Raw genomic sequence first — 24191 nt, 5'->3', positions numbered from 1 at the left:
TCTGGAAAGCTGTGGTTTTTTTCATTTGCGTTACTGTTGATTAACTTGATCTTGAGCACAAATTCTGAATCAATACTCCAGTCGTATTTTTCATTGCTTGTTTCCTCTCCACCCCTTTTCAAGAGATTTGTCAACCACTCTGTAAAGAGATTATAAAACCCCCATTTTTATTTGTGTAAAGAAATAAGGTCATTGAACTGGCTAATGTCAGTGTAATCCAGCACAGTCACAGGGAAAATGTATGGGGACAGTTATGACTTACAGTACCACGTAGTCACCAGTGTCTTGTCGTAGAAATAGGTCTTTGATCTTAACTGCAAAACGGAATTGCATTAAAACTGCAACTTTTCTTATGTCTTCTCCCTTCTGTGCTGCTGTTTGTCTGTACCCTGAATCATACTAGCACGAGGCAGCCGCATTCCTCGGCCTAGTGTGAGTCAGGGGTGCAGTCGGGAGGCCAGCCGTGAAAGTAGCAGGGACACGAGCCCTGTCCGCTCTTTTACACCCCTTGGTAAGTACTCGGAGCCCCTTGTTGTGCATGGCTGTCTTTGCCCTTCGTTACGTGCACCTAACGAATCCGTGCCTCCTTCATTTAGCTTGTAGCCAGCCACCATTATTTTCCCTTCCTCTGACTCGCTCAGCGCTTACCTCCGTGGAGGATTGGCCGATGTGTGAATGGGTTGCACACTTGAAAAAGAAACGCTTTGCTAGTTGTAGTCTTATCTCAAATGCCAAGTCTGGAGAGGTGTGTGATTCGCAGTGCCTAGATAGTCTTTTTTTGAAAGGGCAATTCAGCTTTTGGAAGGTTTCACTTGAAAAAGAAACGCTTTGCTAGTTGTAGTCTTATCTCAAATGCCAAGTCTGGAGAGGTGTGTGATTCGCAGTGCCTAGACAGTCTTTTTTTGAAAGGGCAATTCTGCTTTTGGAAGGCTTTTTTTGAGATGATGATGTGTTTCTCATTTGATTACAGCACTCGTTGCTTGGGTGCAGTTAGATAATCTGTTTCTCAGGGACCAGCTGGAGCAAGTAATGGAGTGGGGCTGTCATCCTCTGCCTTTCCTCAACTCAGCAGCTGGGGTCTGCCACTCTTCAAAATTGCTCCCTAGTCAATGTGTATTTTGGTGTATAAGAAGAAAATATGCCTCATGTTATGTCTGCTTAGCTCTATTGTCATCCCTGTGTGATGTGAAAGAATAGTAACAATTATAACTTACTGCTATTGAAGCAAGTAAATATGATGGTGCAGGTAAGGAACATAGACGTGCCTATTCTAAGGGCAAGTAGCAATATCCTAATGCAAGTAGATGAACCCAAGTACAGTTCTGAAGTTACTGAATCTACGTAGAACAAGTGATAAGGAATTGAAGAAGCAGCTCTTGTTACATACAGAAGAAGAGAGGCATCGAAAACTTCAACATTCACACATCCATAGCCACGTTCAGTCCTCATTTTCAGGGCTACTGTAAGCAAAAGTTTTGTTTTCACTTAATGTTTCAGCTTATTGGCCCCAATATTTAACATTTTTTTCAAGAACCATTTTTAGAAAACGAAAAGGGCAAGTAGCAATATCCTAATGCAAGTAGATGAACCCAAGTACAGTTCTGAAGTTACTGAATCTACGTAGAACAAGTGATAAGGAATTGAAGAAGCAGCTCTTGTTACATACAGAAGAAGAGAGGCATCGAAAACTTCAACATTCACACATCCATAGCCACGTTCAGTCCTCATTTTCAGGGCTACTGTAAGCAAAAGTTTTGTTTTCACTTAATGTTTCAGCTTATTGGCCCCAATATTTAACATTTTTTTCAAGATTGTCAATCTGTTGTCTCTTTCTGAGGAGTCAATAAGGCATAGGAACATTAGCTTATAATTATTTTAACGTGCTGTTGGCTAAGGATTAGGGGAGCTTCTCATTTCCATGTATCCTAGTCAAGGTTACTACGACTCTGGTAGTAAAATTTAATACAAGTATTTTTACGTGTTGGTTGGAGAGCTTTTTTTCATTGTTTGGTAGTACAGTACTGTCTCTGTAAGATTGTATCTGAAACTGATCCTTTTTGGTGTTATCATTTGTCTGAGTATGTATCCCTCTTTTTTTTTTTGTCTGTGTGCGGTCAAGTGTTGCTTACAGTGAAGGACTTGTAATACTACCTGTTAAACATGGTCTGAAAATAGTAAATAGCTGGTTTCTATCTCAAATTGAGGCACCCAGCTGTACTCCTAATTAGCACTGGAGGTCTGTTGAGGTCTGTTAAGGCGGTGTGCTTCCTGTCAGCCATGGTTGTGTTGGGAAAGTACAGATTAATTGAATTAAAGCTGTTTCAATAACTAATGCTAATTTGCCCAGATGCTTTTTAATTGGGAAATTAAGTTAGAAGTAGGCATTATGCAGGACCCATTAGTGAACTTGTATCTTGTACTAAAACACAGCTGGCAGACTGTGGTGTAGTACACACATATGTGCTTTTCTTTTAAAAACGAGGGTATTTTCCAGATCTTTGTGCGGCTTTTGCTGCCTTACAGCTTGGCTTCAATTGCGTGCATGCAAGATCTGATTTACATTTTATATGGGGTCAAATGCTTGTTATCTTAAGAAACCTGTATTCAACTAATACTGTGAGATGGGTCGGATGCTACTTGAGGTTTGATTTTTATTGATGGAGTTTAATTTTCGTATTTAGAAATTGAAACAAGTACTCATACAGATAGAATAGGTTGAATTGTCTGATAGCACAGAGAATACAAATAAGTATGTATAGGAATTCAGTGTTAAAAAAAAAACAAAACAAAAACAAAAAAAAAAGTGGCTCTACCTGGAATAAATGAGGATTCCTAGGAGTCTTTCTAAAATGACTTATTTGAATGGTTTCTTATGTCATTCAGTGTTTTGTTGGACCAGTATTGTCTTACAGGATGCTATTAACTTCTATCAAAAATACTAAATTTACTGTTTTTCAAGGATGTAAGTGGAAGATGAAATAAGGCAGCTTCAGCTCTGGGCTTGTACCTATTACGTGGGGTCGGACGAGGGAATGTAATTTGTATTATATCTGATTCTCAGCACAGGAATTTTTGCTTACAAATGCTAAGCCCTTTGGGGCATAAAATGACCCAAGTGCTCCATAATTGCTTCTCTCTATACATTGGTATGAAGTGTTTATGTAATCTCACATCTCAGTATAAGATTACAGCCACTGTGAGAAGCAAGTGATTTGTAATTTATGTGGCAGTGCCTACTTTTCTGTATTATCAGTATTTATCAGACTAGTATAATTTCCATATTTTAGCTAAGAAATTATGTTATTTTGACTCAATTTGAATCTTATTTTGATTGATCTTTTAAAAAAATGAAACAACAAAACTAAATATTTGCACAATACCTGCAATTTGAAGGATACAAAGAATATTCTTGGAAATATGCTGTGGAGTAAGGTATGTTTGATCCAATATAGTGCTTTCTTTCATTGTCTTAAAAACTTGTACAGCATGTTTCAAATGTGGAAACAGGATATTTTGAATTATATGCCTAAAGTTTGAATTTTTAATTGTCCCTTTAATTTTCAGGGCTTATTGATGGCATGCCATAGAAAGGCTTATCCTGTTGTTGTTTAGCAGGATAAGAGAGATTTAAAGCCTTGATGCCTGTATTTTGACATCCTCTGTCCTGTCTCCTTTTCCATGCTGAGACATACTTTCTGAGGAACTAAGTACTCCACAAAGCAGTATTTTCAAAATGAAATTCCTTTGCTAAACAGCTTCATGCAGGTTTAGTTGGAAATGAAATATGTGGCTATGGAATGATGTAAGGAGTAGAAAACTTTATATGGAAAAAACACAATGTTACTTCCGGGACCTTTGCAGGACTTAGGATTGTTTTGGAGTTTGCTCAGGTTAAGGTAGTGTACTTACCCTAAATGTGATTTGGCCCACGTCAGGGTTATTTGATTCAAATCGGACTCTTAAATTGTCTATGTTAATCAGAGTAAAGGATGATTAATTTGGTTCCTGGTTTCTATTTATGTATCCAAAAGGTGTAAAATATTTGCATTTACAGTTCTTGTATTTATTAAGTTATAATTATATGGTATCTATTATAATTTTATATTCTAATTATATATCATAAAATTATGTGATTTATTAAAATCATAAAATTATATCCAGGATTTGTGTCACTGTAGGTGGACATTTGAATTTTAAAATTGTCAAAACCAGTTTCATTTACATGGCTGTAAAATTCTAACAAGTGACTCGAAGATGAATAATTTTAAAAGACTTTGAATTTAAAATTACTTGATTTAAGAGAGAAAACATTAGCAATGGTGATTTAAGGTCTTTAGAATATGTAAAAGACAAGTTTTATACAAGTGCCAGGAGGAGGAGGGTACTCGATTTTATTCAAAAGTCCTTAAGGATCTTTGGTTCCCACTTTCTGTAACTTAAAAGAATCTTAGTGAGCTATAGTAACTTACATACATACTTTATTTTCACATTTTATTTATTTAAAGAAAACAGTACAAATATAAAATATTAATGGCATTTTAAACTTTTAATTAAAATTGAAGAATTTTACCTTTCATCTACATAGTAATGTGTTTTAACTGAAGTTGACTTGCCTGTACATAGGCAAGAACTCAAGTTTATAAAAATTGGCAGCTGCTGATGTGGTAAGTTTGTGCAGGAGTCACTTCTTGCAGATAAAGCTTGGTATATGAGCTCTGGCATTGGGGCGAGCACGTAGAATTAAGTCTACAATGGAAGACCAGTAGCAGTGGAACTTTCTAGGTATTTCTGAGGATTCTGAGGTGTGTGTGTGCGCACGCGTGTGTGTCTATGCATTGTTTCCTCTTTGAACTTAAACATACCTGCTTTTAATCTGCTCTTAATTTTTTAAATTAAAAAAAATCACGCATGAAATGTCTGGTGTTCGTAAATCTACATAATTCTATATAATCAAAAAAACTGCTCTGAAGCTTTTTCCTTCTGTGTAATATTCAGTTTCTTGTGCTAAAGCTGGGTCTTTTTGATTAAATATTCTCTTGTTCATCTAAGCAACTATTGCCACGCTTTGATTCCGTGGTGATAGATAGGGTTTATATGATCCTGTTATTGCAGCTTCCAGACATCACTCCAGATCCACTGGTGCTCTCTACGCTCCTGATGCTTATGGGGCTACAGGTGAAGGATGAGTACACTTTGCTGTCATCTGTGCAGTCATCCTGGATTTATTTTTTCCCCACCCACTTGGCTATTCTCATAGTTCAGTTTTAAAAAGCATTATTTATATTAATTTGAGTTTTGTGGTTTCAGTAATCCAGATAGATGTCTTTATGTTGCTAGATTTTGTGTCCACCCCCACCTTCCAACGTTAATCCTTTTCTTCCTTAACAACAATCATTTTATTTTTACTTGCAGAAGAACTTTTTTAGTTTTCCATTTTTCAGTATTCGTAGAGCATTCTTTATGCATGTAGTTTTCTAATCAGCGTTCTCAATAGCCATCCTGTTGTATTTACTTTCTTTTTAAATGAAAACAAAAACCCAAAATGAAGAAGACATAAATCTAAAAAAAAATAAATTGAAAGGTTCTTTCAGATAAAACCATTGTTTTGTTGGTTTTTTCCCTGTGACATTGGAATAGAGTGTTTGTATGAGACTCTCCTTTTTTACTTCATCTCTTACTTTATGCTGCACCACTAAAGACTTCAGAATGAAAATAACCAGTATTTTAGCCACTATATAATTCATTAGAAATGTTAAGCAAATGCTTTTCTTCTGCTTGGGTTTTTTTTTAACATGAGTGGTGGTATTAATGTCCCACCTTGGTATTCTGACTGAATTCTTTATATTCCTTTTCGTTGTTGTTATAACAGGTACCGGCTTTGGGATTAGCCAGTCGAGTAGATTGTCGTCGTCAGTTAGTGCTATGCGAGTTCTCAACACAGGCTCTGACGTGGAAGAGGCAGTAGCAGATGCTTTGGTAAGAACCTCACACTTCACTCCTGTAGGATACAGTCTCTTAAAAATGTTTGGTACCTATACATTAAAGTATGCAAAAGAACTTGTCGTTTGTTATTTTATTGGCTTCTGGATGGGGGGGGGGGGAAAGGGGAGCTGAATTGGTAGAGCTGCAAGGGGGGGGGGGGAAAGAGGAGCTGAATTGGTAGAGCTGCAAAATATTGGAATTAAAAAAAAGAGGAGCTGAATTGGTAGAGCTGCAAAATATTGGAATTATTGTTCACCACAGAAGTTTTCACTTTTGAGGAGTGTGTGTTTCTCCAGGGCAGACAGGACTGGTCTGTTGGAGTAAGGAGCCACTCGAGCAGGTAGCACTAACCAGCAGTTTGCCACAAACTTCTGGAGAGGTGAGGAGTGTGTGTTTCTCCAGGGCAGACAGTAAATAGTCTTGGACCGGTCTGTTGGAGTCAGGAGCCACTCGAGCAGGTAGCACTAACCAGCAGTTTGCCACAAACTTCTGGAGAGGCTGAAGGCTTGTCAGAGCTGGGAATGCTGACAGCCCAAAGCACTCTGCTTATCCTAAGCCTGGCTTCCATTGGAGGTTGTTCCCTCTGACAACATGAGATTGATGCTGAGGAGAGAGGCCGGTGGCTTGCCAGGCAGTGTTTCATAAGTTTAGGTTTTGTTGTCTTTTCTTTTCAAGGTGTTACACTGAATTTAAAACTGGTTATGCCGTTCTCTTTCTTAACTTTTACTGTCCTTTGAAAGGGTGGGTTTGGCTCCTGTCCCTCCTGTCCCAGTTAGCCAAACTGTGAAAACATCATGCACTTTCCTATTCTGACACGTACATCAGGAAGCTAAAACCTTCAAGTAATTTCAATGAATCAGATATATTTTTAGCAGGTATTCTATACTATTCGCATATTATTAAATATTTGTAAGTACCTGTTATCTAGTTATCAGGACACTTTAAGAAATTTGTTATTGTTGTGGTTTAACAAAAAGATTGTTTGGAAAACTAGTAAAAACCTACAAATTCGACTCTAAAATATTTAATTATAGACAGATATGACTGGATAGAGCAAAACAAAATTTCAAAGGAAAATAATCTTAAGAACTCTGTCATGTTCTTAATCTGGTGATTTATTGATTTCTTGGTTAATAATGTCTTCTTGGCATGTTAGTTAAAAATTTGTGTGCCTTCACTGGCATAGAGATCAGGATATCTGTGAAATCTTACCTTAAGATGTCATGGTGACATTGAGTGGTTTTTCCCCATTCTGATACTGCAAACATGCCAAAAGTTTTCAGCATTGATGGGAATATTGGTCAGTAAACTGGAAGTCACTCAAGATTTTGGAATAAGGAACAATAGAAAAACAGTTCATGGAACATGGAAGGTTTCTGGCTGTAATTTGAAAGCCTGTATGTAGATTTATCTACACTGGTACTATGTGAAGAGTATCTTAGTACTTTTAGCAGCTTCATAGCTTATTCAAATTTAGCTGGGCAAACTATATAGTAAGAATATAAATTGAGAAATTTATGCTTCCAATGGCTGCTTTTCAGGCTTGAATTTGTCCTGCTTGGTTGAAGCAATAAAATTTGTTCAAAGAAACTGTCTTATATTACCTGGATCCAAAATAGCATGATCCTTCTAGAAATGTTAGAAATTAGTTTTTATGTTTTAGCTAGAATCTGTCATTGCAAAGAAGTATCAAGAAAAGCTACATTTTATTATTACAGTCTTTGCATGCCTCTAAATGTACAGACTGTCCTGTCCAAATAGCTTCCGTTTAGATGGAAATCTGGTTATGAACATGCTTCTTGTTTTATCGTAGACTCAACCTCCCCCTCAAACAGTGTTTTTAAAAGGTAGAGTGCAGAGTCCTGGCAGATGTAATGTAGAAATCAAAGAGATTCTGGATTGTATTACTATTTTTATAATATGAAAAATACTTGGCCAGTTACAATGCTGTACAAGCCAAAGGGGTATAATTCTTTTGGCTAAGGTCTGGTTTGAATACAAGACACATGAAATGCAGTGATATGGTGATCTTTACATATTTTTATACCTTTTACTTTAGCACAGTCCTTGGCATTTCAGAGTCTATGACCTTAATTTTATTTTTTTTTTTACTTATGGTGACCCTTTTCAAAAATGTTGACGTATTTGTGATTTTTCCCTTCCTTTATTCCCTTACAAATGTGTGTATGCTTGTTCCATTGACAGTAAGCTTCCTTGTTACATGATGTATTGACTGGTTTGTATTGTGGTATCCTTTAAGTTATTCTGCAGTCAAAAATGAGAACCCTGTGCAAATGGCAATAGTAATTAAAGGGAAAACAATCACTTTTGCTACTGCTTCTTTGAAGTATGTCGTGAAACCGAAATTTTAACTACTAGTTTCAACTCCAGGATTTGAATGGCAGAGTTATTTTGCAGAGGTGTGTGCTTTTCCTTTTAGGATAAAGAGTATTAATTTATTTTTTTCTTCTGACTTTTGGCATGTTGTGTTGCATTTTGTTTGGCTTGCTTTTGTTTTTAGGGGATTTGGGGTTTTGCATTATGTAACTAATTTTTTTTGTAGGACGTTGCTGTAGTAATTGTTGCAAAGACAAAATTTAGACATTGTAGTGAAGATAAAACAAAGACAGAGATGGGAAGTTGATGGGAAAATAAAGTTTAAATGAAGGTTTCATACTTAAATAGCAATTTACTGCATGCGTTAAGTTTTCATACTCAAATGTCACTGTGTAAGACAAAGATTTTGACAGAGTTGTCTTTGTGACCAGCCAGCAGGTGATATCTAATATTTCCCTGGCAATGGAAGCTTAGCAAACTGCTTCTTGGCAATCCACTGTATGCTAGTTAGATACAGAGAGCTAAGAACAAAAATTACAGTAAGACGATGTGTTTTCCAGTGGCAGGTAGTTTAATAGTCACAATACTGCTATGCCTTACCTTCCTGTTCTCAATTTCTGTTTCTTTTCAATAATTTACTGCTAACAGCTCTTAGGAGACATACGGACTAAGGTATAGAAACTATTTTCCTTCTTCAATAGTTTAGTATTTTGTTATTAACATGCTTGATACAAAGTAAGTTAAAATGATAGAATATGTGGCTTTAGACCTGATTCTGTAACGTACATAAAGCTATTAAGTGAAATAACTAACTTTCAATATAGTCTTTATGTGACTTATGTGACACTCTATCATGCAATTATATGGATTTTTACAAGTAAACCTTAAGTTGAACATTTCATTAAACGTATGTCTTCTCTGCATTTGCTTTTTATGTTTGGAGTACTCTGCAAGCCATACTTCTTTTAAGTATCTTTAGTAACTTGGTTTGACCTGCTGAACAGTTGGAGCCATTCGTCACTCCAGGGATTAAGGGTCACACTGGGTATTTGAACTGTTGGTCTTTCTGCTGGTTATGGGTCTGTGTGTTGTTGCCTTGAAGATCAGTACTAACGGGGGGTGTTTCTGTACAACAGAAGAAGCCCGTGCGGAGAAGATACGAGTCCTATGGGATGTACTCAGATGATGATGCCAACAGTGACGCATCAAGTGCCTGTTCAGAAAGGTCCTATAGCTCTAGGAATGGAAGCATACCAACGTATATGAGACAGACAGAAGATGTGGCTGAAGTCCTAAATCGCTGTGCCAGCTCCAACTGGTCAGAGAGAAAAGAAGGCCTTCTAGGCCTGCAAAACTTATTAAAGAACCAGAGAACTTTAAGGTAAGAAGACTTGTTAATAGGAGAAACGTGTTATTTCAGAGTCGGAGGGGAGGCAAGGGAAGCAGGAGAAGGAGGCTAATGTTCCAAACACAGCTGGGGAGAGGGAAAGCGTGGTGTGTGTCTGTGAGAGTAAGATGGGGGAAGGAGTGAAGAAGTTCTTGTCACTTCTGGCCACTAGTGTATAGGAGCTGGTTGAAAGGCTCAGTTTAAGCAATGGAATTTAAAATCAAGAGGATTCTTGCAGTACAAAAGATTCCTAAAGTGCTTGCATCTAGTATTGATGGAAGGCCTTTATTTTATTTATAATTTATTTTTATTATTCTTTTTATTTCCTGGGTGTTTATTAAGAAGAAACAGTTTACTGCTAGCTGCTAAGAACACCTTTTTCCTTATATGTTCTGTTCTAGTAGTATAGAATAGGATAATCTATGAATTCGTCAAAAGAGAGTTTTTCAGTTTGACGGTCTCATTTTAGACAAATTCTATAACATTTTTATCCATGTCCTAAATGAAATGCTTTTCTCTACTTGGTTTATTAGATGATTTGATTCAATAATTACAGTTGATTTCAGTGATGACCATGCATTAGTGTTCTGGTAGTGCTGACTAATGTATTGTTGTCACTTTGGCAGTCGTGTTGAGTTGAAAAGGTTGTGTGAAATCTTCACAAGAATGTTTGCTGATCCTCACAGTAAGGTACGTTTAGGTTTTTCTTGCCTTCAGTACGTTTCAAAACACGTTTGAAAAGTTGTGGTAAAATGTGTCAGCGATATTTGCACATCTAAGAATTTGATAAACTGTCTTCTATAAGAAGTTAACAGTATCAGATTTGCAATCCATTTAATTGGCAATTTTGAACAGGATAATTTCCCACCTTTTTCACAGGCTAATTGAAATAAGGGTTAGTTTAATCTAAAGTGCATTGAAATAGTTCAACAGTTTGCTCAAAATTTGTAAGTATTTTTAAGAGGTTGTGTTGTTTACAGAGGCCACTTCAACAGGAGTTGGTTTTCTCTCAAGTAGAAACAAACGAGTCTGGTGCAGTTATTTAAATCATGAAGAAAGTGGGCTAAATCATACATGCTGAGTCTGATGAACTATACCAATGTGTACCTATTGATTTTCCAAGGTATTTTGTATTATCATAGCTTATGATGTCTTCCTCAAATTTCATAGATGGGGCTGGCAGTTGAGACTCTTGAGTAATTTTAACATCATTTCTGCTATTCAGTAAATAAAGTGGAGACGATACTTCTGTATAAAAGAAAATGCCATGTTTTATTCGCTTTTACGTAGGTAAAGACCCAGTATGGATGATAAAACAAGCAGAAGAATCCTTTTGTTTTCTAAAACAGTTAAAATCTTTTTAACCAAGTTACTTCGCTTGATAGTATTTTTACACTTGTTGTGGGAGGTGGGTTACTAGTGCAGCTTCATAAATGTGCAGTATGGATGATAAAACAAGCAGAAGAATCCTTTTGTTTTCTAAAACCATTAAAAGCTTTTTAACTGAATTGCTTCACTTGATAGTATTTTTACAGTTGTGGGAGGTGGGTTACTAGTACAGCTTCATAAATGCAGTAATTTCCCACAGCAAAAGGACTGCAGGTAAGTTAGGAGCTGAATAAAGGTTATAGTGGTATCATGTAAAAAAACATGTAACCTTATATTTTGTTGAATTACAGGCTTGTTTGGAAGAAACTTTGTCTTCTTTGTTCACTATAACATGTCCCACTTTGTGTCCATCTTTCAGAATTGATAAAATGATAACCCAGAAAAATTCATAGCCAAGTAGTTAGTTCAGAAGTATTGGCTTTTCCCAGCAGAATTCTGAAAAATTACTTTGATTATACAATACGTTTTACATCATTTTAAGTCTTCCTTGAGAAGTCTTGATGGCTTAACTCAGTGTTCATCTGTCCTTATTTTTCCTGCTGGAAAAAGTGACTTAGCTACTGTCTGTGACATGATGTATTTTGGAAGAAACTTGCATTGCACACAAGCAATGTGATACTAAAGTTGTTCAAAAAAAAAACAAAAAACATGCACACAAGCAATGTGATACTAAAGTTGTTAAAAAAAAAAACAACCAGTTGTCAGAAAAGGAAAGAAAATTAAATGTTGAGATACTACTAGTTTTGAAATGAAGTAATGGCAAAATTGTGAATAGCAGCATGGTTTAATTTTGCTTGTTCTGGTATTAATTAATATTGCAGCTATGCATATATATATAGTGGAGGTATTTTTTGTAGTGGGGGAGCCAGTTCCCAATGAACGAAAATGTTCCAAAATTCCGTTTTATGCGTCTGAAGAGCATTTTATCTTTTCACTAAGCATTTAGGAACATTACATTTAATTATTCTAGTTGATTGTTTACTGGGTGTTGTGACATAAAATAATGCTGGTTTGATTTCAAACATTTGCCTTGTGTTATAGCACGTGTGGTACTCCTCTTCCAGTCACTGAAACCTTGCCTGCTTTTTGGAATTGCAAAACTATTAATATTTATCCATATATTACCACAAGGATCCTTAGGTATTAACAGTTCATGAGCTGTGAATTTTGTATCGCACACATACGGCTACACAAATCTCATCTTAGACTCTTCTCAAGTGTCTGTCAGAATTATTCTGTCATCACTTTTTTTTTTTTTAAAGGTTTGCTTTAACATGATAGCTGGATGTAGGGAATTGCTTAGAAAAAGAGGGTAATGTTATTTGGAGGAGCAAATGGGAGAATGATTTGAAGGATATGCCAAGTGTTAACTTTTAAAATACATTGGGTATCCCAATAAAATTATTAAATTTATCATAAAGGGTTTGAAATACCTTTTTTTTTTGTTTTTATTTTGTTTTATATTCCATACAGGAACTTTGTATTGATGGCCACTAATTTGTGTGTTTTTATCTTTTTCCCTTTTTTTGTTGTTTGTTTTGTTTTGTTTTGTTTTTGTTTCATTTTGCATGCTGTCCCCTGTGTTGGAACTCTCTTTAGAGAGTAAGTTGGTTCAATATTTGTTGGAAGCCTAACCTTACTTGCATGAATGTGCAATTAACCCTTTTTTCTCTATTTTTCTTCCCCAAAGAGTTCATGCAGTGTCAAGCCTTTTGCAATCATAAAATGCTATATACAGTTCTGTAAACTGTGTGGTAAAGTTTCGAGATGTGCTTTATCTACTAATGAACTGACATTGTTTGGTTATGCATTCCTGCTTTATATTGTGGTGGTTGGCACATCTGAAATAATTCACTTTACAGGTAGATTGCTTACAATTAGTTTCATATCTGTTTTATTTTTTCTACTATCAAATTATTAAAAACTTCAACTTTGGATGCTTGATCTCAGAATTTTGATTTCCATCATAAAAATGGAAACTGCAGAAAATTGCAGTGCCCACATACATTGTTCAGCATATATAGGTGGTTCCATTTCCCATTCCAAATTCATCCTTTACCTTAAATGCTCTTACAGCCTTCTTCAATTGTTCATGCTTTCGCCAAAGACAAGATGGTGTGATTCTTTTTTTTTAAAATAAAACAAAATGACTCAATTTATTTGAGTGTTCTCCAGACGTTCACTGTGGTAAACCTAAAATCAAACAAAGCTTGAAAAGAAAATTGAGTCCTCAGTTATGTGTATTTTTAACAGCTAAAATATTGGCACAGGATCTTTAGAATATTTTTGCTGTAGTGATCCATGTTTAAAGTATCATAAGTCCACATTACTCCATCAAATAAAAGGTTGTAACAAGTTTGTTCAGCTTGCACATTTTAATAAAAGACGTGTGTGTCAGGGTCTGCAAACTTGAAGAAACAGGTACAGATTTTAAAATCTGCTGAGCTATATAGTTTAATTTGAAAGGGTTTGGATAAAATTGTAAGACCCCTGTGTAATCTTTATAGCACCAGAATGTTTGGGGGTTTTTTTGTTATTTGCCTAGGTCCAGTATATTTTCCCTTTATTTTAGGGCTGTGAAGTCCAAAGACTGTCAGATTACAATACGCAAAGTACTCCCTGGTTTGGTTTTGCGTAGGTCTTATAATCATACCCACTATTTTTGCATCCACAGGGTGGTGTGTGTCAGGGTCTGCAAACTTGAAGAAACAGGTACAGATTTTAAATTCTGCTGAGCTATATAGTTTAATTTGAAAGGGTTTGGATAAAATTGTAAGACCCCTGTGTAATCTTTATAGCACCAGAATGTTTGGGGGTTTTTTTGTTATTTGCCTAGGTCCAGTATATTTTTCCTTTATTTTAGGGCTGTGAAGTCCAAAGACTGTCAGATTACAATACGCAAAGTACTCCTACGCAAAACCGAACCAAGGTCTTATAATCATACCCACTATTTGTGCATCCACAGGGTGGTAAATTGTTTCAGTTCAGCTGAATACAGAAGACATTTCCAATCCTGAGCATAAAAATTTCTTCTCGCTACTGGGAGGGTAATTTTTAAACCTCAGACTTGAATACCAATCTAGAGAGATAGCAGAGGAGGTAGCAATTTTATTTCTTATTACAATTTTCAGTGTAGTTTGCTCCAAAAGAGTCCTAGTAGGCTTTATGTTTAGTAGGATTTGTATTGTTCTGTTTCTGAGACAGATATCAATCAAAAGATTCTCCCTGGTCTTTATGAGATCCTGAAAGAATCTGAATTTATTTTTTTTTTTATTTCTAATATAAATCTTGAGTAATTTCTTTTAAAGATACTTGTATGGATTTTTTTTTTTTCCACTTTATGATGTGAATTTTCTTAACCTGGCTTGATTATCAACATGGAAAGAGATGTAATTTCCTCAGCGATGAAGGCGTGCAGCAGCATGCTCCATCTCCTCCGTACTCCACCAGTGCTGTGGAAGAAAGCCCACCTGCGTGGACTGGTTTCTACAGCCCTGTGAGGTGTGATCACAGGTTGGGACCATCCACTCTGGGAGGCAGCAGAGGAATTTGGCCTTATGAGAAGCCAGGTCAGCCCAGGAGGACGTGGGGTTCCAGCCCTTCCTCTGCAGCAGCTATTGCCAACCTTGTACCCATGGCATTAAATACTGAGGAGGCAACATCTCGCCAACCTTCTTTGCATCACACCAGTACTTCTGCTTCTGTCCCCAGAGGATCAGTTGAGAAAGTAGTATTTTCAGCCCAGACACCCATTTTTCTTGTCAAAGAAATGGGAAACCCATGAGCCCCACTGGTGTAGAGCATATACATCCTGATTTCACTGTAAGTCTTGAAAAAAACATAAGGCTAGTGAGATACAAAAAAGACTGTTTAGACAAAGTGACTGATTTGTCATGCCCTTCCCTCCAAAAAGCCCCTTTTTCCTGGTCTGAGTGCTGAAGTTACTAGACTTACAATAATCTACATCTTTTTTGAATGAATGCAGTCTTCTCAATGTTTTTTTTATTTATTGTATTCCACATTATTTGTTGAAAAGAACACAATAGATAATACATTTTTGAAAAGAACACAATAGATAATACGTTTTTGAAAAGACAAAAGTACTTCCTTGTTTTAAAGACCTGCCAGGCTGAAATGTATTGCAGCTTTTTTCCCTACTCTGGTGAATAATTCAGTGTTTGGATACATGCAATAGCAGAAGGATTTTATGCCAAGGAATTGGCCAGCTTTCATGATTTCACAGGATTAAGTAATGCAGATATTTACAATCAATACTTTGCTAAATAATTGTAGGAGCTATTTTTCTTTTAGAGAGAAAGGGGTTTTGTAGTCTTCGAGGAATATGTCAAATCAGCTTAATGAGAAAGCTTGAAAGGGTAAAAAAAAAAAAAAGTTTTATTAAAAAAAATTGAGGTTGCGCCAGCCATCACAGTAAGCATTTCTTTTCTTGATGAAACTGCATGGAATACCTAATGGTCAAACTTCTACAGAAGTCGGCTAATATTTCCAATATACTCTTGTATCAAAATCCAATGAAAAAGCAAGATAGATTTCTTTTCTTTTCTTTTCTTTTTTTTCCTGCTTGGCTGCAAAACACTTGCCTTTCTCTGCCTCTGGTTCCCTTACTGCTTTCTTCGTTTGTAAGTTCAGCATACGTCAGTCAGTGTCACTTCCTCTTTTGCCCCATCCTACCCTCTTTCCATCTTCTTCTGCCTTTTAGGTGTTCAGTATGTTTTTGGAGACACTGGTGGACTTCATCCAGGTCCATAAAGAAGATCTGCAGGACTGGCTGTTTGTACTGTTGACACAGCTCTTGAAAAAAATGGGTGCCGATTTGCTTGGGTCTGTACAAGCAAAAGTTCAGAAGGCGCTTGATGTCACAAGGTAATGAGTTCTTTAAAAAAAAAATAAAAATCACTAAAAAAAATTCAAACTTATTCAAAAAAATCCATGCTACTTCCAAGGTTTTGGGTTTTTTCTTAGTGTGCTGTGAGGTTCTAGGAAAAATGCAGAGCTAATAACAGATGGTGAAACTTCAGTAAGCCTCGTTGCTTTAGCATTTTGGTTTCCTAAATGGTTCTTGGTTTAAAGGGTTTGATTCAGTCATTCATGCTGAACAATTAATATGATGCTGCTTATCTGATTCAAAAATGGGCATCTGAGCCGTGTAGGTTTGTTGTCTTGCCTTGTGTTCAGTGATGCAGCGCTTGTGTTTGAGCTTCTTTATTTTGATATAAAAATATTGCAACAATATTTGAGTGTCAGCAGGCTTTTAAGGAGTTATGCCAATAATGGATTTGCTTTCTGTCTTCATTCCACTCTCCCCAGACTTCACCAATAGCCTGATTCCAAAATGATCTTACATGATTTTGGGGGCCATCAGGGCTGCCCATCCCTGGCCAGTTTTATTTCCAAATAAAAGCCAGGTTTTTAAGTAGAGTTAGAGGAGCTCTGGGACCTACTTCTCAGCCTATATTCTCTGCAGTGCTGGACAGTCTGAGTGGTCTAGATGTCTGCTGAACACATGGCAGATCTGCTGTGAATTCTGGGGAAGGGTATGGTGTGTGTTGGGAGGAGAGAAGGAATAGAACTTGCTATGCCTCTTTTTTTACTGCTGCAGCAGAGCCCTTGAGGGTCATACCCAGAGTGTGCAATGTGGGAGAGCAGAGTGGAACTGGAGGGTTCAGAGGAGCTTGCAGGAGGGGTGTGGTGCACACCTTGAGTAGTTCTACCGTATATTAATTTGAGGATTGCATAGATTTAAAATCAGAATACTACCCTATTGCTATTATATCATTCCTTACTACTGGAGCTATCTGTTTTAGCTATAATTGCCTCAAAGAATGCATTTCTTAAATTTTGTCCTTTACATGCCAAATGAATATTTCTGAAAGACAGGTAAAATATTAAACAAAACTGGTAGAATTTTTTTTTTCTTTTAGAGATACTAGAGCTTTTCTATACTGAAAAGAGTGAGGACTTCAGCGCCTCTCAACAGGTTATTAAAATAAAATTTCCCATAACTTAACACAATTTTCTCTGTTTGTTTTACAGGGAATCTTTTCCAAATGACCTCCAGTTCAGTATTTTAATGAGATTTACTGTTGACCAGACCCAAACACCTAGCCTGAAGGTAAGAATTTTCAAGCTTGCATTGCAAACAAAAATCTTCATTGAGAGACAATTGCTTGTCTTGATATTTGAATTTGGATTTTTATTTTTGTTATAGTTTTTTTTAAAAAAAAAAGTTTTCAATTAGTGGATTTTGTTTTTGTAAACTTTCAGACAGTCAAGCCAGCACTACAGGACCAGCTTCGCTCTTTTTGGAGCTCCAAGGTTTTTGTCTGAATTATTGTCTTTATTCTTAACCCTATGTCAAACTCTTACAGTGTTTCCAATAATTTGTATTTGAATGCATTCGTATGCTGCTACTAACCTCTGCGAGAAACATTAAGCATGCAGCTGTTCAATTTTAAACATTACACTAGTATGAAAATGTTTGCTGCAAGAGAGATCTAATAAAACCACAGTACAGCAAAAAAGAGCAACAGAAATGTGGCCGCCTAACATCAAGCTGGTTATGCAAACTCACTCTATCAAGTCTTTTCTAATTTTATGTTTGTGATTTCCCAATCCTGTTTTCCTAGTTCATATGTATTTTTTTTCCTGGGTTCAGCCTGATAGGCCTTGAATTAATTTAAATTATTTTAATACTAATATGAACTTGAGTTTTACTATATTAAAAATCAGCTCCCTTTGTGGTACACTTTTCTGAAAGCAGTGTGTAGCTTTACAATTAAACACATCTTTACATAAGAATCTGTAGTCCGTAGCCCTGCCAGTATAACTGAGAAGTCAAAATGTGTTCTGTAGTACATTTACAATTCCAAAGAGAGTTGATTTTAGGATAAATGCATCAAATCCTAAGAAGATTTACAAGTGATGTAAATGGGGAAATAACAAGCATATGATAACTGGCATTTTCTGCTCTATCTTGCACGAAATATATTTATACAGTTTGATACTGCACAAGAATATGACTTTTCCCAAGTTATGTTGAACTTGAAGTCACATGAATATGCCTTTTTTGTCTACAATACAGTAAAACTTACATTTTTAAGCTTTTGAGGACAGTTGATACGTTGACCACTGTTGCTTCGTAGAGCTGTGTTAAAAAGGGACTGCTGTCATTTATTGAAGACAGCAAATGAGGTAGTAAAAATCAGTTTGTTGTTTAAATAAATCCTTGGAACAAATTTGGTTTGGTTTTATTTTACTTGGTTTTGCTCCCCAGGAAAGGTGAATTTGATGGGTTTTTTTCCATACAGTAGTATAGCTGGTATTTCAAAGTTGAGAGTCTAGATTTGGAATGAGACATGGACTCTTACTAGGCTGGGTTGGGGCTAAGTTCAAGAATATTGACTATGCGACCTAGAAGGAATTAAGAAATCTGAAACACTTAATGGGAATACATTCTGAAAATAGTTTCCAGTATTTGAGAGAGACTTCTGAAATCAAGATTTTTGGTAAAAACTACCTCCATGGAAGAATACCTGTTAGTTTGAAATAATGTCAAGAGTAGTTAATATGAATTTTTGGGACAGTAAAGTATGTAACTTATTTAAGAGAAGGTAAGCTCTTCTCCAGAAGAGAGTGGTATCTACCCCCTACTTCCATCTTTATGAGGTAACTACAACTTCAGGACGCAGACAGTAAAGTTATTGAACATAAATTGCAGAAGTATCTATTTAATATCCATATTCTTGAATACTTCCTCTAAGTTCCATCTTCAGTGCACCCAGATGTCTAACAGATTAATTGACAATCCTAGGGTGCTACTTCTTTCCTTGAAGTCTTCAGCTTTTTTTCTTACTCTGATAAATGATTATTTTGTTGCGGAGTGTGCCTTTGGGCTAGGTATTCTGAGAAACAGCATTCACTGTGACATGAAAAATCAGACCGAGGATTTTCAGCATCCTTAAAGATGGTTCAGCTATAAGAAGGGATGATAGGTCAGAAATTTGCTCAGTGAAAGGTTTCTCTTTGACAGATGGCTTCCCTCTGTTTTTCTTGTGCTAGTAGTAAATAATAACAATCTTTTAGAATAAGCTGTCATGGTTGTTTTTACACTTAAAAACACGGCTGTCTTGGACAATGTCAGCCAAGCCTTTGGAGTGGCCACAGAGGTGGCTCTGGGTAGGAGAACCAAACGCAGAGAGGATACAACTTTACTGACCTAACCCACGGGGGATGCAGCACAGTGCATTTTGCTGTATCTATCTTACTTTCTTCTGCTATAATTTTATATCTAGTTGTGGCAAACTGCTGAATCGAGAGTTTAGAGGTGCCAGATGCACGTATTGATTTTGGTCAAATGGATGGATGGGCACAGGAGTCAAAGTTTCTAGGGATGTAATCTCTTCAGCTTATTTTCGCAGGTGCAGAACGTATGCTTTCTAAGGGATGGGTCTTGTCCCGAAGTACACTTCAAATCAGCACTTTCATTTTTCTCAGGTTGAATGTCAAAACAGCTCACACTCAGTGAAGAACTGATTTAAACACTGTGACTAAAGTTGGTTGCCATCTTCTGGAGGCTTCTTTCCTTTGAATATACTGATTTCTTGACAGAGGTTTTTGCTGCAGTTGGTCAGATTATTTTTTTTTTCACAGTCTGTATTAAAATTTCTGGATTAAAAAAAACTCCAGCCAACCATTGACACAGATTCACAGACATGAGAGCGCCCTTCAAAATTGATCTTTAGTGTATATTGTAGTCATTTGGTTGAATAATGGCAGAGGCAGTCACTCCTAAGCATCCAGTAACTTAAGGACAGATACCCAGGAAAACACTGTAAGAGACAGAGTTTTTTTGTGGTTTAAATAAAGCAGCTTATCTCATTCCTCTCTCAATTTTTTTTCTTTTTTTCTATTATGTGAAATGTTTCTTTTATCTTACCCTGATGCAGCAAATGAAACTCTGTAAATCTCAAATTTTTCACATTTTTCTGGCACTGACTGTAGCAATATTGCCTGAATCACTGGAGGTGGTTGCACTTCCTATTGTGCCAGAATTTATACTTTCATTATTTCTGAAAGATGTTTATGAAGCAATTTAGTTCCATTTATGTTGAATCTGGGTTTTTTTGTGAGTAATAGTGCTAATTGTGACTTGATCTATATTTCAGCTCACTACAACAGGGCTATTCTTAGAGAAAAAAAAAGTCTGTTTGTGTTAATATGCACTACAGGTAAAATGTCTCAGTGTTAACAGTTCAGCAAAAGTACAATTAATTCAATCTAGAACAGTACAAAGAGGGTCAGGACAGTATTGAACAACTTCTTAGACAGTGGTTTCAGATAAACAGCAAATACTCATTGTAAGAATTCCTGGAGCTACTTTCATGGCAGTCAGAAATTGTTTACCTCCTCTCAGATTAAATGGATTGTTGAAGAGGACTATGTTAGACCTTTTATTTCTGAATCTCAACTCTGTATATACTTACTGGAAATAGTGGTAAAAATACATCGTAAATAGATTTGCTGCTATTACAGAGTTTATTTCAGGGTGGTTTTTAATTGTAATAATGCTGTCTCGTTGTGTTTGATCATGGAGCGGTACCCCTTCCAGAATTTCTTCTCTCCAAAGCAATTAGTGAAAAACACTTACTTTGAAGATAGCGGTCAAATTTAGCTTTGGGTATGTGTCTCATTGTGGAAAGATTTATTAGTGCAAACTCTCTCCATTCATCTTCTGTTCAGTGCTCTTCTGTCTCCTGAGAACCTCCATCTTTCGAGAAGCCTGTGAGATATACTCTGGGGAACTCCTTTAAGCACTAACTAATACTGAGATAAAGTACTCTCCAATTTTTTGTTTGAGAGCAAATGCCTCTGGGCGTTCTAAGTGTACAGTTCTTAACAGGGTTTTTTCTTTAAGATGTGACATTATATATATTTAAACCATAAACAGTGAAACATAGTGCTGTTGTAATGGTTTCACTTGGTAATCTAGAAATTTTAACTTTATTACTTTGTATTTGGGAAGCCCATGTAGCCTAAGTTTTATGGCTGTGGAGATGTTTGTGGGTTGGGGGTTTTTTTGTCATTAAAGAATCTAGCAAATAGTGTGGGTTTTACTGCAGTTGTTGATACTGATCTGCATGATAAGAAAGCCTTCAGCTGTTTCTCGTTGTATAACTTTGGAGAAGCTGAGCTTTAACAGCTGCTGTGAAAGTGGAGTATTTGTTATTAGTCTACATATATCAGCTATCATTAATGTCTGTGTCACTTAGTGTACCTTGAGTTTTTAATAGCTTGCAAGTTTTGATGACCAAGGGAAATTTCTAAATAGCTTTGTTCAGAACAGTTGTACTATAAGCCATGAACAATTAAAAATACAACCATAACTTTTTTCTTTCTGGTTATGATGGGCGTAGGTGTCTCCCTCCTGGTAGGTATTTCTGGTTTGCTGTAATTAATAATGGAAATAAAAGCAGCTCCGTCAAATGAGTGGCCTAAATAAATGTTCACCGCTTCTGTTGATGAGTTGGGTGTCATATCTCTGGAGCAGTAGGAGTTGAGGAGATCAATATTCAAGGGAGATAAAGGCATAATAGACCTTTTCCCACAGCTGTGTGGTGGTGGAGTTTGGGAGAAACTTGAGAGAGGCTGAGTCTAAGCTGTATGAAACAGAAGTTCTGCATAAGGAGTAGAGGGAGTTAGTGGAGTAGGAGAACGATGCTCAGATATATGAGCGAGTAAAGCAGCATTTCTCCTGGTAAATCCATGTCTCTCTCTTCCAAATATCTTCAAAGGAGAAGTGTGTAGGTGACCCCTTCTAAGTCTTCTGTAGAAATTGTGTTCCGTAGCTTTTTAGTATTTAACGGGAGGATTCATGTGGCTTATCCCCAAAGATAGTGATTGCTGAACGCTGGTGTTTTATGAAAGAATGCTGAGTGTTAACTACATGGTAGGAGCTGATTATTGGTTCATCAGGTGGTGTTCGTTTTAGTACTAGAAAAAAATTCTTAATTCTGAATAATTCTTTAAAATCCTGAATATTCTTAAAAATTCTGAGTACTTGGAGTAGGAGAACGATGCTCAGATATATGAGGGAGTAAAGCAGCATTTCTGTCCTCCTGGTAAATCCATGTCTCTCTCTTCCAAATATCTTCAAAGGAGAAGTGTGTAGGTGACCCCTTCTAAGTCTTCTGTAGAAATTGTGTTCCGTAGCTTTTTAGTATTTAACGGGAGGATTCATGTGGCTTATCCCCAAAGATAGTGATTGCTGAACGCTGGTGTTTTATGAAAGAATGCTGAGTGTTAACTACATGGTAGGAGCTGATTATTGGTTCATCAGGTGGTGTTCGTTTTAGTACTAGAAAAAAATTCTTAATTCTGAATAATTCTTTAAAATCCTGAATATTCTTAAAAATTCTGAGTACTTTGGTTTTCTTTTTGTTAAATATAAGCATCATACGCAATGATCTGTATATTTTTTAGTCGCTACCAGTGAAATCTAGGATTTCTATTAGTATTTGAATTTTGGTGGAATAACTGCCTTCTTGAAGTGTTACATCCATTTGTACATTGATTTGTTGTATAGAGTTCTATATCAATACTGAAAAGATAATTAGTTTAATTGGAAAAAAAAAATCATCTTTATTTTAGGGAATGAGCACTTAACTCTGTGAGCACGCTTGTTCTTGCAGCATACCATTTTTATTGTCCACCTGACTCCATTTCTCTTTGCAGGTCAAAGTCGCAATCCTTAAATACATAGAGACTCTTGCGCAACAGATGGATCCAGGAGATTTTGTAAATTCAAGTGAAACTAGGTTAGCTGTGTCTCGAATCATCACCTGGACCACAGAACCCAAAAGCTCAGATGTTAGGAAGGTAAGTTTGTTAATGTGCGCTTAGAATTGCAGGACATTCCAAGTATCTCAGCAAATTAGAGATGCTACTATTTCTTGCCTAAACAAAAGAAATATTTCATAGAATTGTCCAGGTTTGAAGGGACCTTTCAGATCATCCAGTCCAACCATCAACCTCACTCTGATCAAAACCATCACTAAACCATGTCTCTAAGCACTAGGTCAACCCGGCTTTTCAATCCCTCCAGGGATGGGGCCTCAACCACTGCCCTGGGCAGCCCAGGCCAATGTGCAATAACCCTTTCCATGGAAACATTTCTCCTGATCTCCAACCTGAACCTCCCCTGGGGCAACTTGAGGCCATTTCCTCTTGTCCCATGGCCTGTTCCTTGGGAGAGGAGACCGACCCTCCCTGGCTACACCCTCCTTTCAGGGAGTTGGAGAGAGCCAGAAGGTCTCCCCTCAGCCTCCTTTTCTCCAGGCTCAACACCCCCAGCTCCCTCAGCCTCTCCTCATAAGACTTACTCTCCAGACCCCTCACCAGCTCCCTTGCCCTTCTCTGCACCCGCTCCAGCCCCTCAATGTCTTTTTTGTGGGAAGGGGCCCAAAACTGGACACAGCCCTCGAGGTGGGGCCTCATCAGTGCTAGAGGGTACTTCTCTTAGAAGCAAACTTATTCTTTCATAAAGAAAAGATACTTCTGTGTCCTCCTCAGCAAACACACCTGTTTTGTCTATATAAAGTATGAGAATTTGCCAAAAATTGTGTGTTTAAGAATATTCAAGTAAGAATTCAAAATTAACATGTCTTGAAACCCTCCATTAGGGTTGTATCTTTACATGTGTTAAAACATTGACATTATCTTTCATAATACAAGGAAGAACTTTGTTTCAAGCAATATCTGGTATTAAAATCTTCTCATCGGGCATTTTCTCTACAGTTTTAATATTACAATACTTCAGATACCACCCCCTGTGATATCAATAGCATTTTCCTAACAGGAGTGGTGAGCTTGGTAGCAAACTCGGTTCAATCTCTGGATTTTCTCAAGTCCTTTGTGTTTAACATAAGATAGGTGAATAACTGTTGTTCTTTGGACAAAAGAAAGTTTGTGCTTTACTAAGATAGTATCAAATGTTTGTTCTTGTGATGCTGCAGTTCCAGTGCACAACTCCCTCTTCCACATAACTATTGTGAAGTGAAAATTAATGTTTGTGAGCTAC

The 24191-nt window shown here is 36.7% G+C and overlaps 1 protein-coding gene across 34 annotated transcripts in view; it reads left to right on the top strand.

Annotated features, from left to right (window-relative positions):
- CLASP2 (cytoplasmic linker associated protein 2) overlaps positions 1-24191 on the top strand; it is a 173848-nt gene that overhangs the window by 130785 nt on the left and 18872 nt on the right. For 10 of the 34 annotated variants that reach the window (XM_014941952.1, XM_014941897.1, XM_014941929.1 and 7 more), the window contains 11 exons: positions 404-511; positions 5113-5175; positions 5870-5976; positions 8968-8991; positions 9456-9700; positions 10333-10396; positions 12695-12697; positions 15816-15979; positions 17150-17228; positions 17381-17431; positions 22847-22990. In XM_014941952.1, the coding sequence (XP_014797438.1) occupies positions 404-511; positions 5113-5175; positions 5870-5976; positions 8968-8991; positions 9456-9700; positions 10333-10396; positions 12695-12697; positions 15816-15979; positions 17150-17228; positions 17381-17431; positions 22847-22990 (1052 nt within the window). The remainder of the gene's footprint in view (positions 1-403; positions 512-5112; positions 5176-5869; positions 5977-8967; positions 8992-9455; positions 9701-10332; positions 10397-12694; positions 12698-15815; positions 15980-17149; positions 17229-17380; positions 17432-22846; positions 22991-24191) is intronic. The other 24 variants (XM_014942020.1, XM_014942011.1, XM_014942000.1 and 21 more) reach the window with 13 other exon arrangements.

Source organism: Calidris pugnax, unplaced genomic scaffold (genome assembly GCF_001431845.1).
Source record: "Calidris pugnax isolate Ruff unplaced genomic scaffold, ASM143184v1 scaffold23, whole genome shotgun sequence".
Lineage (NCBI taxonomy): Eukaryota > Metazoa > Chordata > Aves > Charadriiformes > Scolopacidae > Calidris > Calidris pugnax.
This window is presented reverse-complemented; position numbering and strand designations above follow the sequence as displayed.